The sequence below is a fragment of the Marmota flaviventris genome, chromosome 3 (assembly GCF_047511675.1).
Source record: "Marmota flaviventris isolate mMarFla1 chromosome 3, mMarFla1.hap1, whole genome shotgun sequence".
NCBI lineage: Eukaryota > Metazoa > Chordata > Mammalia > Rodentia > Sciuridae > Marmota > Marmota flaviventris.
Window position 1 is genome coordinate 48,133,939 of NC_092500.1, and position 19,353 is coordinate 48,153,291.

Sequence of the window (19,353 nt, forward strand, 5' to 3'; positions counted from 1 at the left end):
CATGCGTGAGGCACTGGGTTTGATGCTCAGCACCACATTTAAAAAAAAAAAATGAAATAAAGGTATTGTATCAATCTACAACTAAAAAATAAATGTTTAACAAAAAGAATTCAGTTGTGCTATTTCATATCACATAACAACACAGGAATTGAATTTCTTTTGAAAATGATCAAACATTGATATATTTAATAATTTGTTTAGCAAACTTTTTTATATCTTTATTTATTTGTTTATTTATATGGTGCTGAGAATTGAACGCAGTGGCTCACATGTGCTAGGGAAGTGCTCTACCCCTGAGTTACAACTGCAGCCCCATTGATATTTTAATTCTGCTCTCTACATAGGAGTAGAATATTGACTTGTGAGTTTAATTATATGATAAATAATTGACATATTTATCAAAAACACTAAAACAAAACCTCCCACAACCATTGTTTTTCCTCTTCACTCAATTTTTGTAATCTCTGTTTCTTCAGGCAGCCTGACACTTCTTGGATATGTGCTGTTTCTCAGCTGTCACTTTCTACTTTGATGAATTTTTTGTTACTGTTGTTCTTCACCTATCTTCGAGTATCCTGATATGATGAAGCTCATATTCTTCTTAACTTTATTGATTTATGGGGTGCTGAGGATTGAATCCAGTGCCTCACATGTGCTAGGGCAAGCGCTCTACCACTCTTTTTTTTTTTTTTTTTGTACTGGGGATTGAACTCAGGGGCACTCAATCACTGAACCATACCCCCAGCTCTATTTTTGTATATTATTTAGAAACAGGGTCTCACCGAGTTGCTTAGTGCCTCACTTTTGCTGAGGCTAGCTTTGAATTCAAGATCCTCCTGCCTTAGGCTCCTAAACCACTGGGATTACAGGATTGTGCCATAGCGCCTAGCTACACAGCTCAGATTCTTTATGAGATCATGCACATCAGTATGGTCCAAGAATCAAAGTCTAAGGCTGTACCTGTGTAGAGGTCTTCTGCTGCCTCCCCATGGTTGGACTATACACTACATTACATATATGAGGTATGATTTGGAAACCCATAAGCTGTTATATTGGAATCATGTGGGTTTGAAGAGTAAGAAAAATCTTAGAATGCTCAAAATAGAGGGATATACTAAATAATCAACAACAGATTCATTCCATTTTTAAAAAAAAATTAGCTTTTTTTTTTTTTTTTTTAGCATGTACTATGTTCAAGGCACTGTTCTAGGTCTTTGGGATATGGAATGAACAAAAGTAAAAAATTTTCTGCTCTCCTTCCTATCAGAACAGTGATTCAGTATAGTTTGTCACAAGTGTAATATGGATAAGAGGACATCCAGGTGTTGGGGAGGGAACAGTTCCCTGAGGGGTATCAGAACCGGGTGGAAGGCAAGTATTCTAAGTGAACATCATCAATAACAGGACAAATCCAAACTACCTAAATGGATGCAATGAAAAGAACACTGTTTCTGTAGCATTCTTAATCTAATCCAGAGAATATCAGAAAAACCCTTAGGGACATGCTACAATATAACTTCTCTGTGGTGTTCAAAAGTGTCAAGGACATTGAAGGACATGGAGAATAGGCCCCCAGGGCACTTCCCTATCTACAGCTTTTCCCCTACCTGTTTTCCTTCAGTGTGTGGGGAGCTATCTGTGGTAAATTGGAGCTTTTGTCATTTAGAAGCCCAGTCCTCAGCTAGAGCTAAGGCAGGGAGGGAAATTGAAGAATTCACACCTGGCTCCCACCTAGCTGAACCACTGTCCCCTGTACAAACAAATAGAAAAAATAGACCCCAGGGAACTTCCCCACTTGTCCTCCTGTTCCACCCTAAATGAGTTTGACCAACTCCTCCCAGGACCTGGTTCTGCTAAATCCTATAAAACTCAGACCCTTCTTACAGCCTATCACCATTTTTCCCTTGAAAATGTGCCCCTCTTTTGCTTAATAAAGCATCACTGATCTTGTAGTGGCACCCCCTCCTCCCCAGAAAAATCTTAATCTTCTCCAGAGACCCTCACCATAACTGTTCTTAGACTATCAGCAAGAATTTCAGGCAGGAAGAGTGTTTACAGAAGCAGACAATAAGGGAGACTAACTCAAGGCCTTTAGTGCAGCCTGGAGCCTTCACAAAGGCGTTTGCATTTCAAAGGACAGTAGTTGGATCCTAGGGAAAGTCCTTTACAATCCAAAAGATAAAAGTAAACAATACAAATTAGGTTCCTTGGAAACCAGCTGGCAGAAAAGGGGAGGGGATCTGTCCCTTTCCTAGGCACTGAGAGTGTCCTTGATTTATTTTCCAGGCCTGAGTTGATTGCCCAAAATAGTAGAAAAAAAAAAAAACTACTTTTATTAGATTTCTGCAGATTGTGAGCCTCTGAACTCCTCCTCCCCCTACACACTGGGTACAAAGTTCTAAACATTTCTTAATTCAGGGTTCAGAGGGACAAATTGATTTAGGCAAAAGCTCCCTCTGTGAAGCCAGATTTACAGATAGGTAGTTAGTGAGGTTAGGTAAATCGGGTCTAATATCAAGAATGAAGGCCATATTGAGAATGGAGTTCAGGAAAAGGGGATTTAAAAATGTCCCCAAGGCCCAGAGCCCATCCCAAGGAAATGTTAATGAAGCAGCTCCCAGCAAACACAGAGATGCTAATCCAAAAGTCCTTCCTGCGGGGATTACTCCTTTGGCCCACCTGACCCCACACTTTGGGGCTTCCCCACCTACATTCCCTCACTGCAAGATAACAGAACTAAGGACAGAAATGCGACAGGAATGCAGGAAAGCTGAGAGAAGACTAGCTATAAAAGAGGGAAGACCTCTCTCTTCCATGGATTCCACTTCTTGGGTCCCCTTTTTCCTCCAGGGAGAAGTCTTTTCTACTGTCCTTTAATAAAGCTTTTACTTTCCACTCTAAACTTGCCTCGGCGTGCTTCTTTGGTGTTATACTTCAGCATGTGGGGGGCGGGGGGGGGGGGAAGTAAGGACTCACAGGTAAACAGCAGTAACATCTGGACCTGGCTGCAGCTGATAAACCTGCTTCCTGCTAATTCCTCAGTGTCCAGCTTTCCTACAACAATCTGTCAAGGTCTGTCTCATTTGCTTTCAGACATAAAAGTCAAGAAAAAAATGACAACTGAAAAACTTATGCAGATTTTTACCTTAGGCCAAAGTAATGCCATGACAAAAAAAACCATGACAACCAAATATAACCGATGATTCTCAATTAGATCTTATTGTTTTTAAGTACTTTATTGGGAGAGTAAAGGGCTTTTGCTTCTGTCACTATTTTACTGAAGCTGTGGGACAAAAGTCAGTGAATTTAAATAATAAATAATAGGGTCGATTGTTGGGACCTGATTTGGGTCTGCGAGGATGTGGGTTACCTCTGGAAGACTGAAATGCTAATACCTCCAGAGCACTTCCCCCTCCTCCTCAACCCGTTACCAAGGTAACCTGCTTACAGGGAAATATTCCTCTCAAAGGGTTGTTAATGAAGCACCTCCTGGGTGTCCACTTTGGGTAGACCCTGAGAGGCATCCCTGGAGGGCTTCCTTCTCACCTTTTGGCTCATCTCCTGGCCACTGGTCACTATGCAAGATGGGGAGAGGAGCAAGGCAAGGGGAAGGAGGGCATGAGAATAAAGGAATTCTAAAATGTAGAAAAGGGTCAAGACACTCCCACTTCTTTGGATTTTCAGCTCTGGGAACCCTTCTCGTGGAAAAGTCGGTTTCTGTTGTATCCTTTAAATAAAACTGTTTTCTTTGCTTGCCTATGTTGCTTGCCTATGTGTTTCTCGGGCAATCTTCACATCTGGGGAAACAGAACTCTGCCCTGATTGATTCTCATCATCTGTGGTTTCACTACTATAAAGTGCCTTTATTGGTGAAATAAAATGGGATCTAATTATTAGAGTAGTATTGTATTAGTGTTAATTTCCTAATAAGGCTGGTTATTTTGAGGTTATGTAGGAGAAAGTTTTAGGTCCTTAGGCCAAAGTAATGCCATTTTGAAAATCAGCACTTGCCCACCCAGGCATGACCTTCCCGTTAGGCCTGCCCCTAGTGAGTCCTTAACTACCAAAACCACAACAAAGAAACCAACTAATAATCATAGCACTAGATGGGCTATTTTTAAACTACTTCATTGTACATGACTATATAGTTAAGAAGTTTTTCCAGCAGGTTGCTGAGTCTTGCAGAAAGGCAGGTTGGCAGATATTCTCTGTCAATAAACCTTTTCTTGACTCAGAGGTGTGCCTCTCGAGGATATTTGCACCAGCTACCCTAACAGAAAGTCTTTGTAGAACTTACACACTGAAGTATTTAGGGCCATTGGGTATAATATTGGCATCTCAGTCCCAAATGCCTTTTTTGATGGGAGAGGGCAGGGAGAACTGGGGATTGAACTCAAGGGTGCTCAAACACTGAGTCACATTCCCAGCTCTATTTTGTATTTTATTTAGAGACAGGATCTCACTGAGTTGCTTAGTGCCTTGCTGTTGCTGAGGCTGGCTTTGAACCCTCAATCCTATCTCAGCCTCCGGGGTCACTGATATTACAGGTGTCCACCACTGCCTCCATCTCAACTGTGGTGTTTGAGTAACATTCATTTTGATCGAACTGTTTTGTGTGCTTTAACTATTTTGTATTGATTTTTTTTACTTAAATATTTTATGTACACTTTTCCACAAAACAGACACGATGCATGTATCTGTCATCTTAAATGGTTTATAGCATGATGACATGTTGCTCATCAGTTTCCTTCTCTGTTTTTTGTTAACCTGTAAGTCCTATATTGGTAGAAATCAATGTTTTGCTGTCATAAATAAGATTCATGTGAACTTTCCCAACTCTCATAATGCCTCGTCTCCCATTTCCATGTTAGAGGTCATTTGTAAAGCAATAGGCCTTACTCAAACCTCAAACCCATAAAGGGGAAATTGTAACTAAGCACAGTCAATTTGATAACCAAGTTGGATAATAAATGACTAATGAGCAGAGGCATGTACAGTGCAGGTTCACTGGACAAAGGGATGATTCATGTCCCAGGAAGGACAGAGCAGACCTGTGGGAGATTTCATCACTCTACTCCATATGGCCTGCAACCAAAACTTATCAATTGTTTACTTCTGGAACTTTCCCCTTAATATTTTTAGCTCACAGATGACCATGGATAACTGAAACAATGGAGAGTGAATTACTGGACAATGGGGGACTACTGTATATGAATAAGGAAAATTTGTAGTGTATCAAATGTTTATTGGTTTGAACACTGGAGTACTCACAATTTACAAATGAAATAGCAGGGAAAGAGTGGGAAAGAGGAACTGAGAAGGAGCAACCTGTGAAGTGGGATGTAAGCAAGAAGGTGAGAGAGAAAAAGCTTCTGGTGATATGTGTTGGGTAAGTGTCTGAGGACTAGTATTTTAGGAGAGCCACCAAGATGGTGAAGGTCTGGGTGGACTGTGATGTTCAGTTCTCTGTTATGTGTCCCTGGAGGTTACACAGTCCTTTGAGGGAGACCTACAAAGCCTATGCTGGTAACTAACAGCTGGGAAGGGAAGGGAATAATTTTGAACCCAGGAGTCTATTCTGCCCTAGGAAGGAGTCCCTGAGGGCCACCGTGGCCTTAAAGGCTGTGGTGGGGTGTTTTCCTCCCCGCAGGTGGGCAAAGAGGTTTGCCGGACAATCAACGGCCAAATCCTCCTGACACCACCTTTGGGTTTAGGACTCCAGGAAGGGGAAACTCACCAATCGAAGGTCGGTGGTGGATGGAGTTCTGGCAGTCGAGAAAATGGGTTCAGGCCTGGGTTCAGGCCATCTGGTGAGTGGCACTTCCGAAGGAAGGGGGACCCAAAAGTGGGTTTTAACCCTCTCCTGGGTTTCGGCACCAATGAAAGGAAAGTGACCACAACACTCAGAGCAACCAAAAGATCTTTATTGCAGCAGTGCAACAAAGAGAAAAGAAAGAAGGAAAGAAAGAGAGAGAAAAGAGAAGAGATGAACAGGGAGAGAGCAAGAGCAAGAGAGAGACAGAGAGCGCGCGTAAGAAAGATAAAGAGCAAGAGAGAGAGAGCAAGAGAGAAAGAGCAAGAGAGAGGGGGGCCTGGCAGGAGGGAGTTTTTATAGCCCAAATCTAATGGGGCCTCTGGGTCTGCAAGCTGCCTTGTTGGCCCAAGGGGGGGTTAAGTGTTCAGCCTTAAGCAGGGTTGAATGTTCAGACTTGAGGCAAACAGGTGATAAAGGACCAGATAGAGGGGGGTTTGAGTGCGTGGGCTATCTTGCAGCCAACATCTGTTCAGCCTGCCCTGCAGACAACACAGTTCAGCCTGCTCTGCACCCAACAATATGAAGTGGGTCACTTAGCTAAATGCTGATGAGAGATCAAGTAGGAAGAGCAGAGAGCAAATGATCACTGGAATTGCACCCAGGAGTCATGAGAGAAGTCCTAGGGCAGCAGATGTGGCTGAGTGAGACAGAAGCCAGACTGGAAAGAGCTGAAGAGAGAGGTGGGGCTATGCTTCTCCCCTAGAAGTCTTGCCATAGAGACAGCAGAGTCATGATGAGGTTGTACTTGGAGGGTGGTGTAGGGTCAGTGGAATGTTCTTTGTAGGATGGGAGGATGCTGGGGCCCTTTGCACAATAATGGAGGTGATGGAGCAGAGAGGGAGAAACTCAGCTTAGCTTGGAATATCTGTCGCTAGAGATAGGACAGAGGCTGCATGTGGAGATGCTGCCTTTGCCAGGAGCAAAGGCCCTTCATCCCAGAAACAGTGGGGAGGGGCGGGGGGAGGAAGGGTCAGTGAGGGGAAGGTGTGACTGCTGCTTTGTGACAGGGGGAGAACCTTGTATTGCTTCTTTGAAATGGCTTTAAAAAAAAAATGGTATATATAAGCAAAGATTATCTGCTAAGAGCAGAGGATGGTGGAAGGTTAGTGGGCAGAGAGGGTATCAGATATGTGTGTTGGGGCTCTCAAAAAAGAATGGAAGAAGTGAAATAATCATAGTCATTTTAGAGAGGGAGACAACACCACAGAAGGAATCCAGAGAAGTGACTTGGATGGCCATGCTGACTTGAGGCACATATGAGATTCATGGTTATGAATTTAAAGTGAGATTTATTAGCATACTTGTTCTTTGTAGAATTTGTGGATTTTCCTCCAGCAATAGCCAGCTATTTAAGTGCAGGTGAGAATATAGAAGAAATTTAAGTCTTTTATCTTTTTCAAATATGTGTAATTTTTTTCTTGAGACACTACATAGGTCTAAACAAAGACACACAAGGAAGAAATGCAACCATTTAATGATAACATTTGTAATTTTTACATATGCATAATTTCACTCCTGTGGTTAATTTAGTGATGCAAGCAATAAAATTGGGGAACAGCAATAGCCCATTTAATCCCTCATAATCTTTCTACAGTCAGCAAGATGCACCTAAGTGCCCTTTAAAAAAGATTGATATATAAATTGTGAGTCTCTTTGCTGTATAAATGCAATATTTCAAGAAAATACTTAAACAAAAGGCCATAAACTTTGTGCGAACAAAATTCTTAATTCAGTCAGTATCCATCTAAGCCATTTGGCACTCCACTCCTTTAAAAAATTTTATGCTGTCAACAGAGTGTTTATTTTTCATATTTTTGGATATGACTATGTGGATGGGAGGCATTGGATGCCTACACAGCTTGGATTTTGCCTAAGATCAATTGATTTTAAGATGGCCTTTTATTATACTTTTATATAGTACTGGGAAATACTAGTATTTCATTAACGAAAAACTGTACTGGTGATGTATTGGATAATCAAGTTTGCAGATAAATTTTCACCAGCATTAGCTTTATTAGCAAGCTGAAAATGGGGGTTCACTACCAAATTATAGACACATTAGTAAATATTATGGCTATTATGAGAAAGGTTATATTTTGCTCTTGCTACTGTAAAAATGCTATTTGTTTGAAGGGGAAACAATGGTAGTGTGAACTTTCAATTAAATACAACTCCCTTATTATGGTGAAGACAAAATGAGCTGAAGAAGGAAGGAAAATTTTGCAGTTACACTCCACAGCCCTGAATGTACTGAGAGAGGTTGCGATTTTGACAACGATTTCTCCATGCCACCCTGCAGAGAAAAGGGAAACACACAAGCAAAGGTTAAAACATATCTGCATTGTAGTGTACATACTCAATTCTTTTTGTGGGAGCAAAAGATCCTATCCATAAATATCATTCAGGTTACAATTAGACCCAGGTACTGCTACTGATTAAGTGGAGATGAGTATACAAGATGCTTTGCTCATCCTCAGAGGCCTCCATAGGCACAGAATGCTGAACACAAATGTTGAGCTATGTGCATGGCCCATTTCTTATTCCACAAATTGTTTCAAATATGACAAGGAGACCAACATGGGGTGCGTGCCTGTAACCATAGCTGCTCAGGAGGCTGAGGCAGGAGGACTACAAGTTCAAAGCCAGCCTTAGCAATTTAGTGAGGTCCTGTCTCCAAATAAAAAATAAAAAAGGACTGGGGCTGTGGTTAAGTGTCCCTAGTTCTATCCCTTATACAAACCTCCCACTCCCCCGCCCCTAAAAAAAAAAAAAAAGATATGATAAAGAACTAGTATAGGGTGGAGAATATTTAAAACTCTAGAAATCCCTAAAATCCACTGAGGAGTAAACGGGCAAGACCGTGAACCAATTCAAGCAGATTGTTTCTTCTGATGGAGGTAATACATTGTGTCCCTTAGGCCCAAAACGGCAACTTTACATTCAGAAGGACACTTAGGTCTTTGAATTTTTTCTCTCACTGCATATATGAACAGCAGGGTAAAACAGTTTCCCCTTTCAAACCTTAAAACATACCATGCTCTAATGCCTTGTGGGTCACGGACAACCCTCTTTGCACAAGTCACGGCTTGAGAGATGTCATCTTGCAACAGAGCTGGAAGAGAGGTGGTGAGGCATGAAAAGGATGTTCTAGCAATTTCATTAGAAGTTTACCCTTATTCAGTTTTATTATGTTAGGCAGAGGAAGCAAACCAAGAAGTTCTTTTCCAAGAATTTATATATCTGTGATTGTTGTGAAAAACTTCCTTTTAATTCTTTTCCTTGTTGACATGAAATAGCACATTGTTTCTCAGTTTCTAAATTGTTGGAGGCCCTCAATTATTATCTAATATGACAAAAGCTCTTCTTTGTACACTGTGAAAAAAGACAAGCCCAGAATTTTTTACTCAGGAATTCTACCATTGATGATTTATCTCAAAGAAATAATAAGAAGTCTGGGGATATGGCTCAGTGGCAAAATGCACAAAAATGAAAAAGAATTTAAAGAGAGAGAGAGAGAGAGAGAGAGAGAGAGAGAGAGAGAGAAATATATTAAAACCTCACATGATGTGTAATCAGGAAGCTATTTATAGCAATTTATAAAAAGGAAAAGTGGAAAAAACTTATTAGTGGAATTCTCTTTACCCTTTCAAATAATAATAATAATAACATAGATTTGTATGAGTTGATATGGCAATAATTTTATGTGATGCAAATTGTAGAGCAGGATAAATTAAATTTTTATAAAAACATTTGTATCTGGCTATGTATATGTGTGATATAACTTTGATTTGATGTGTATAATTTACATGTTGATGTACATTCTGAAAGAGTATATACCAAAAGTTATCCATGGTTATAAATCTCTAGGTAGTAAGACTGCGGATGCTATTTCATCTTGCTTATATTTTCTAAATATTATTCAATGACCATAGATTATTATATAATACAGAGTAATTTTAAAGCAAATCAGATAGGTTAAAAAATATTTTAAAACTGATCTACACTTTGGAATTTTAACATTTAAAATTTTTAAAATATCAAGTCTACAATATGTATGCACTATTATATGCACTGAAAATTGCACATGCTATTTCTATTTTCATGAGTTCAGGAGTCTAGTACTCCCATACCTTATATATGTAATGCACCTTGTGAGTTCTTTTTCTTATTAAAACATAATGTTTCATCCCAAGTACATAAATACGTAAGGTAATGTTTTAGGTGTGATAATGATTATTTAGGAATTGTATATTTTGGAGATTCAAGCTAGAGGATTTAGAAATAAAATGTCAATGTTTCTAATTCACTTTTAAAATCTCAGCAAAATCTGCATACACATACAAGTAAAATCTATGGAAAAATGTGAATAACTATTGAAAGTGCATAGTCATCTGGGTATTCATTATATGAAAACCTAGCTTTTTACATATTTAGAATATTTAATAATAAAGCATAAAACAATCAAAAAAGGACCACACAATGAAATAATCCTTAAGCTATTTTAAGTGGATACATGGAATGGCAATGTTGTGGAATAGCATCAATAAGGTCATTAACAATAAATGAGCAGACACTCTACCACCGAGATGGACTTTTTCTAACTCCCTGACAAATCCTTCAAGGCTATTGCATTCACTTGAACATCTGTTCTTGTAAATATATGCAGGTAGTTCTTGAGCCATCACTCAAATATTATCTTGTCTTACCGCTGCAGGATATACCACAGGCATTAACTGCTCTTGGGGTTTTGCCATCATTACACCAGTAGCGGCTATTGATCTGGAATATCCCATAGTCAGTACTTCTGCTTCCAGGGTTGTAGTTTGTAGCTCTGGTGTTGTAACTACTCTCCCATTTGGCCAGACACACCCCTGAAAAGAAATAGTTTTTTATAATAAATAGCAACACCAACTGATTTATACACTGTGTATCAAAACCAATTCTATGCAACTAATTGTATTTTACTAGTGATTTATTTTGTAAGTACAAGATGTGTTTAATTCATAAAATATGTTAACAGGTTAGGGTTGTTTTGTTGTTTGAGACAGGGTCTCACTGAGTTCCCAGGGTGGTCTCCTGGGCTCAAGTGATCCTCCCACCTCAGCCTCCCAAGTAGCTGGGACTACAGGTCTGAGCCACCATGCCTGCCTGCCTCAATACCTTTGTTATAGAGGGTTCCTAGGAAAATCCTTTTGTAGCACAAATCAGTTTATAAGACTGTGAAGCAAGATAAGGTATTTAAAAATATATTTAAATTGCTGTTTTTCCATTGCTTTTACCTTCCCCTGTTCTCATCTCTCAGACAACATTGAGCCTAGAAGAGAAAATGGAGCTATTGAGAAGGTTGTACAAATTCATAGCAGATACATAGGCTGATGGGAAAATGCTTAATAGAAACAATTAAGGAATTTTCTGAGAGAGATTTTCTTGTAATACATAAAGGTGAATTGGGATGTTAGCTTTGAATCTTGAAACTAAGAATTATGGAATAGGAAAGATATTCAGTGATTTTGTTCAACCGCCCATTCATGTACTTACTTGCTCATTCATTTACAAATAGCTGTGGAAGGGAAATGTTTGAGGTCAATCTGAAAAGTACAGAGATTGGAGAATATGAAGTATGCTGTAAAGTAACTTTTCCTCATGGCACATTTTGAATGTTGTGGAAGAAATTGAAAATTAATCAACCTAGAATGAATCATGAAGCATTTCATGCTGAATTTTAGGAATCTTTATATAAATAGTGAATGGGGTGGGGAATGGGGTAGTGAATGGGGTAGGGTTTTTTGGAGAATTCAACATAATTTTATAGTATTTTGCTGTGAAACATACCCTGTCATAGCAAGGGGTTTGTTTTGTTGGCTTTTGTGGGGTTGAACCCAGGGGTGCTCTACCATTGAGTTACATCCTCAGCCTGCTGGGTTTTGGAGACAAGGTCTTGCTAAAGTCCCTAGGCTGGCCTCAAACTTGAGATACTTGACCCAGACCTCAGAGTCACTGGGAGTACATGTTTGTCACTGTGGCTGGCATGGCAGAGGAATTTAAGAAAAGAATAGAAAAAGAATTGTGTCACTCTAGGCTGAGAACCTGATTTCCAAACAGGTCCTTCAGTGTATGTGGGGCATTGAATCTGAGGCAACTGCCCACCTAGCAGTGGGCACTAGTGGCACTAGCAGAGGACATCAGGTCCTGTTGGACTCAGAATGGTATAGAATCTTTCCCTCCCATGCCCACATCCCTTCACCTGCTATCTCTAATTCTAGAGGACCAAAATGATGTTTTCAACCATTGTAAAAACAATGAGGAAGACCCAACTTACAGTTTGCCAGGCTGATTCCGCGGTAGCCATCCATTCCAAGTCTTTTTAGAGTTCTGGCCAACTCACACCTTTCATAGACCTTGCCCTGGACTATGACAGAAAGGAGAAGAAGCCCCAGAATCAGGAAAGCCTTCATGTTGACTGGGCAGTCAGACCACTAGGCTGAGCTAGGGAAGCTGGTCCCAGTATTTAACATCTTAGAACTTCCTTCTTCCTCTAGTGGTGGGGGGGCTACGCCCATGGAGCTGTGTGTTGAACAGGAACTACCTAGTGATTTATCTCTGTTTAATTTTTTTTTAATGTTTGAAGAAAGATATTGTGATGTTCTGAGAATTAATCTATAGGAAAATAATTCAGGATATTGTTTAAAGTCTTGGCTCAGGAAGAATTGGGAAAGTAGCACTGTTTCCAAAACAGGAAATTCAATTTCACTATGAATTTGAACAAGTATAAAGAAAAGATAATGACTATTTTGTACAACTTAACATCAGTTGTAGTTTTTGATTTTTATTTTTACTCAATTGTTTTGTTTGCTTTCACTATTTGTAATGATCTTTTCTACTTAAAATTTCCACAAAATGGACATGACACATGTACCTGTCACCTTAATGGTTATATAGCAGGATGCCATGTTGCTCACCCAGTTTCCTGTGGCATTTATTATTACTATTATAAGTCATATATATATATATATATATATATATATATATATATATATATATATATCCTCTCTCTCTCTCTCTCTCTCTCTCTCTCACACACACACACACACACACATATTTTAAATTTAAACTTGATTGCTTTAAACTGCACATTTAATATCACAAAAAGCTCTACAATATCTGCTTTCCTAATGTTGATGATCAAGGCCTCATGGTAAGAAAATGAAAATTTTATCACATCCGTCAGCTATACTGGAAAACAATGGATAATTTACAAACAAATCTCCTTCATCCGGAACATTTTACAAAATACATACTCTGGTACACATCTGAATTCATCCTATAATTGGACTTTAAAAAGTCATTAAAGAAAAGGAAAAAAACTCTAACACTGACAAGCCTAGGAAATAATGCTGATGGCAAGGGAGAAAGAGCTTTAAATGTTGAATGCAACTTAGGTAAAGGAGATGAAGAAATTACTTGTTGAATGTATATTTAAATGTATCTGTTAGTAAGAGTTTTCTTTCTTCTTTTTTCTTTTTTGTAGTTGTTAATGGACTCATGCCTTTATTTTATTTGTTTATTTTTATGTGGTGCTAAGCATTGAACCTTGTACTTCACACCTGCTAGGCAAGTGCTCTGCCACTGAGCTACAGCCCCAGCCCCAAGAGTTTTGTTTTTAATGAATTTCAATAAGGTGGACAAGTCTTTTGCCTCTTGTAGTTTCTGTCTTCACACCTGTGAAATCTTGACTAAAGAAACTGAGTCCTGGGACTCGATATTTAGGAAAAAGTATAACACTGAGGATAAGGGGAAATGACATCAGTATTTTCTTACTGTTCCTAAGATTCTAACAAATCAATCACTATTCACATTAAGGAAGAATATGAAAGATAATATGTGGGATTTCACATTGCTTATGTTTTATAAGTTAGTCACGTACAATATCTCAATGGCAAAAATAAAAATTCAATGTAGACTCTCTTGAGAAACTTAAAAAAGTAAATGTTAGCCTCAATTAGTTTTTTTTTTTGTGTGTGTGTGTGTGTGTGTTGGTATCTAGGATTGAATCCATGGGCAATTAACCACTGAGCCACATCCCCAACTCTTTTAATTTTCTTAATTTGAGACACAGTCTTGCTAAGTTTTTAAATTTGAGGAATGGCATAATATATACTTTGAGGCATTGATGTTGATGATAGAAATCATTAAAATTATTTATACTGCTATTTCTACTTTTAGCATATCCTTGATGTACTCTGGGGTAACTCTAAAAGTAAAAAGAATACCAAAATTAAAGTGAGAATAGAGGAGAAAAGGAAGGAGGGTGGGAGGATAATGAAATTGTCTAGTAACAACAAACATGATTTTTAAGGTTTCCTCGCAAATATTACCAGATGATATATTTTAGCTCAATGGCATTGGGCTACTGGAAGTGACCAGAAAAATGAGTAGAGTGTCCTAATGGGTCCCTGTTAGGTTTTCAACTGAACTGTGATTTGAACGGCCCACTAATGAAGGGCTGATGACACAGCCTGGCTTGGTAAGGCTGGCTGTGGGGGGCTTACTGCCTGTTCTTCTCTCTTTCTTTCAAAATTTCTCTTGAATGGAACTGGAGACTCTCATGCTAAGTGAAATAAGCCAAAAATCAAAGGCCTAATGTTCTCTCTGATATCTCTGATATGTGGATGTGACTGACAATGAGGGGTGGTGGCAGGGGGTGGGGTGATGCTCACCTGTCTTGACAGGAGGGAATGGAGGGAGGGGAGGGGGGATGGGAATGGGAAAGACAGTAGAATGTACTGGACATAACTTTCCTATGTTCACATCTGAATAAACGACCAGTGTAATTTCACATCATGTAAAACCACACGAGTGTGGAGTTATACTCCATGCATGTATGATATGTCAAAATACATTCTACTGTCATGTATAACTAAAAGAATAAATTAAAAAAAAATTTTAAAAAGACCTCTTTTGTAGGTCTAAGAACCTCTGACAATCAGCAGTACAAAAAACTCATCAGATTACAAAGATTAACAAAAGAATAATTCTGCAAATGGCTTAATCATGAGCCCGTTATCAATCAATCTTTTTCGAGACAGGTAGTATGCACCTTAGAATAAATAAAACTACTGTTCTCCTGTATATTTTAAATGTTTCCTGTAGGAAAATATTTCCTGATCTGAAGGGTTTTTGAAAAATCTCCGCTAAAAGATATCCCTTATTGTCCATCTAAAATCGCCCCTTCTCTTAGTCTTGTATCTGATACTGTTGAAGACTACCCAGCAGTAAGAGTAGGCAAAAGTTTCAGAAGCATTTTGGAAGAGACACATTGAGTTTATTTACTTGGAAAGAAAGATTTTATTCTAAGGTGTCTCTATTTTTTCATTGAGACATATTCTCAAAACAAATCTTCTCTAAAATACTTAAGTACTCAGGATAGAACACATTGACATTGAAAGTTACAAAGCCTAAGGAAACCAAGCACAAGTCAATAAAACTACAACTCAGCATTCCAACATTTCCACATGGTATCTTCACTATGAAATGCAAAAAGACTAGTAATGTTTGAGTGAAATGATCTCTAATCTGTAAATTACACTCATGTGACCAAGTAGAAGACTATGGGATAGAAGTACAGAGAGCTGCACCCAAAGCAGTCCTAGGACTGCTTTGTCTAAGCTTAAAAATTTAATTAACCATCATTTGGGTGGAGGCTGAGGATGAGAGATGGGTATAGGGTATAGATTAGGCTCTACATGAATCCACCCCCCCAAAAAAAAAACCCCACAAAGAAAATCCAAAACAAGAAACTTCTAATTTAAATATTTTAAACAGACTGTTTTCAATGCTTATTTGATACTGGAAATGTGGTAAGCTACCATAAAATATTTCTCTTTATAACAAAAATTCCATATATTAAGGATTTAAACAATTGGGGAGGGGGGAAATCTAGAAATATTTTCATTTTATTTTTTGACTGAGCATTAAACCTTCTAAAAAAGTTTCCAAAATCTTAACAAGTATCACATTCTATAGTGAAAGGCTTGGGTTTTTCAACATAGTGTTCATCTCCACATATAGCCAGTTTCATCTCCTCTGTGAGATGGACCACTTCTTTGATCATGAGAAAACCTGTGACCCTCATCATTACTCAGTAGTCTACATGACTGTAATGTCTACTTAGCTTCCTTCACCAGGTTTGTCTAGCAGTGATGGTTCCTGTGGCACAACACTAACTACTAAGCCACCATTGAGGTGACTTAGAGGAGGTATGGTTCTCCTGGAAGTCTTTCATAATCATAGGGTCTCTCAGAGCACATTCCATCCTTCTCTGAGCCACCTGTCTGTGTTGCTGGGAGATGAGTGAAGATAGTCCTCTGCTCACCACCACTATCCCATGCTTTATATTGTTAAAAATCAGTGATTCCCTATCTTAAATAAGGCTCATGGAACAACTTTCCTATATCTCCACTTCCACAATGCTTTGCCTCCTGTTCCATGTTAGAACATAAGAGGTCACTTATAAAGCAATAGGACTTTACCACTGAAACCTACAGAAACACATTTATCCAACCAAGTGCTGCCTTCAAAGATAATTACATCAGGAGGCTCTGCACACTCTTAGAATATGAACAAACACTACCTGAACTCAGAAAGAACTGTGCTCTGGATCTGCCTAGGAAGAAAAGATTCTGAGCCACATCAAGGTTATCACCTTGTGGTTACCCTTATTTTGCATGAGTGAAAGTTTCTTTCTGCTTGACCTTTAATGGTTACTAGCTTTGGCTGTGAATGAGTGTTTAAGAATCCCGTTCAAAAATAAAAAAAATAATCAAATTGTTCAGACAAGGCCTACCTTTGAGTGTTTAATAATAAAGAGTGAGACAGATTTGGGGGAACCTAAGAAAATGAAAATGGTTCAAAGAGATAGTCTCTGGTCCCCTTTGTATCCTTTCTCACTCACTTGAGAATACCCAGCTGTGGGCTGGGGATGTAGCCCAGTGGTAGGGCACTTGCCTAGCACTGTGAGAGGCCCTGGGTTCAGTCCCCAGTACTGGAAAAAACAAAACAGAACATCCATTATTATCTTGGTTTAAGCCTTCTGCTGATGAGATTAATTTTCCATTTTTTAAAAAATTTTAAACTCTTCGGTTTTTTTAATATTTATTTTTTAGTTATAGGCAAACACAATATCTTTATTTTTTATTTTTATGTGGTGCTGATTGAACCCAGTGCCTCACACATGGTTGGTGAGCGCTCTACCTCTGAGTCACAATCCCCACCCTAATTTTCTTTCAAGTGTTTGAACAATTATGGACTTACATGTTTTAGGGATAGAATAAGCAAATATTTGCTTGCCACCAAGAGCCAAACTGATAGCCAAGATACCCTGCCTGATATATTGTGACTACTTCAAAGGGAAGAAGTGTTTACACCCCTATGCCCCAGGTCTTTTTATTTTTTATGTCAGGGAGCACTCTTTGACTGAGCTACATCCACACTTCTTTAGCTGGGACGGGAGTTAAGGGAAATGATAACATTCAATTAATACTGTTATTATTTCAATTGAAATAATGAGCAAGCTATTTAAAAATAAAAGAGCAAGTAGGCATGATGGGGCAGAGAATTTTTCCCCAGAAGTTCTGTATATTCTGCATGTTTTATTTGATGAAATATGAGTCTCTTGTCTTTTCAGAAAAGATGTCTTTAGATCCCAGACAATTTTGTCCTATTCCAATAGATAATAATTTATTAATTACTCAAATTCACAATTTTTGTCTTCTTTTTCCCATATTGAGAAAAAATAATTAATTATGGTGAATGTTGGGGACTTCGGGACTGGGAAATAGGAGATGAGGAAAGATCTCACAGACTTTGACTATTCCCCAAAACTAAGTCATCTTTAAAGCAAATCTTTGCCACAATTTATGATATTGTTAGAATGTTCAATGGGATAGCACCATCTCACATTTCTTGCACATCCCATGAAAATATCACCCAAAGAAGATTTAAAAGGCACAAGTCAACAAAGGCCATGAAAAGCAGAAGCGATGATGATGAGAAATGTAGTACAATTTTATAATCCAGAGGGTGAAGGGCAATTTAGGATAATGGGTCTAGCTGACACGTGAGTGCCTGTAGAAGGGGACATCAATACAAAGCAAGGTGACTGTTTTCCTAGAACTGGGGAAAGACTAAGGCAACTCTGAGGCAGGAATGTATGGCAGGGCTATGAACAGGAAGACTGGTTGTCAGTCCATGTGGAGCAGTTCAACTCTCAGTGTTCTCCTTCAGGCCAGGACCAGAGCTGGCTCTTCCTTTTCAGCCTGAGGGGAAGAAGGATGGGAAGATCAGGGAGGAAAGTAAGACCCTCTCTGCGTGTGTGTGTGTGTGTGTGTGTGTGTCTCTCTTTTATTGTGGTACTAGCGATCAAACCCAGGCCTGCTAGCCAAGCTGCTTTACCACTGAGGTATTGTGCTCACCAGCCCAATTCAATGCTTTTAAAGTGGAAAAACTATCCTTTTTGAAGTTATAATTTGTTGAGGAGATATTAATACAATAGTTGTCCCTTATTCCTAATGGATACATTCCAAAACCCCAGGTGGCTATCTGAAACCACAGGCAGTACAGAACCCTGTACATACTATGTTTTTTATTTTATTGACAACCAATGACAAAGTTTAATTAGTAAATTAAAAATATATGAATTAGACACAGTAGATTAACAATAACTAAATCTTAAATAGAACAATTACTGTATTAAGTAAAATAAGGAGTACTTGAACATAAGCACTTTGATACTCTCACAGCTAATCTGTTAGCTGAGTTGCCTACTAAATGAGTAATGATCAAGATGTAATATAGGGTGGGTGTACCAAAAAAATGACTTATGCTTCAGGCAGACAGAGCAGGGCAGTGGGAGATTTCATCACACTACTCCGTATGGCATGCAATTCAAAATGTATTAATTGTTTCATTCTGGAACTTTCACTTAATATTTCTGGGTCACAGTTGACCATGAAACAATGGAGACCGAAATCGTGGACAAGAGGGGACACCATAAATAAATAAGTAAAATTTTTTGCATATCAAATGGTTATAGGCTTGAGCCCTGGGACATTCACACATTCAGTAATGGAATAGCAGAGGGCCTGTGGCTCAATGGTAGAGCCCTTGATTAGCACGTGGGAAACATGGAGTTTGATCCTCAGCACCACATAAAAATAATTAAAGGTATTGTGTCCCTCTACAACTAAAAATATTAAAAAGGAATGAAATAGCAGAGAGAGAGAGTAGAAAAGAGGAACTGAGAAGGAGCAGCCTGTGAAGTCGGATGTAAGCAAGAAGGTGAGAGAGAAAAAGCTTCTAGTGATATGAAGTGGTTCACTTAGCTAAATGCTGATGAGAGATCAAGTAGGAAGAGCAGAGAGCAGATGATCACTGGAATTGCTCCCAGAAGACATGGGAGAAGTCCTAGCCAGGAGCAAAGGCCCTTCATCCCAGAAACAGTGGGAGGGAAGGAAGGATCAGTGAGGGGAAGGTGTGACTGC

At 38.9% G+C, this 19,353-nt stretch overlaps 1 protein-coding gene across 1 annotated transcript; it reads right to left on the reverse strand.

The window, feature by feature from the left end:
• Positions 1 to 7,273: 7,273 nt before the first annotated feature.
• Positions 7,274 to 12,270, reverse strand: LOC114086072 (lysozyme C). The gene is made up of 4 exons (XM_071609162.1): positions 12,135 to 12,270; positions 10,522 to 10,686; positions 8,849 to 8,927; positions 7,274 to 8,108 (listed from the first exon to the last, which is right to left on the reverse strand). The coding sequence occupies exons 1-4, from the start codon at positions 12,268 to 12,270 to the stop codon at positions 8,042 to 8,044; spliced, it is 447 nt and encodes a 148-aa protein (XP_071465263.1). The 3' UTR covers positions 7,274 to 8,041.
• Between the last annotated feature and the right edge of the window lie 7,083 nt (positions 12,271 to 19,353).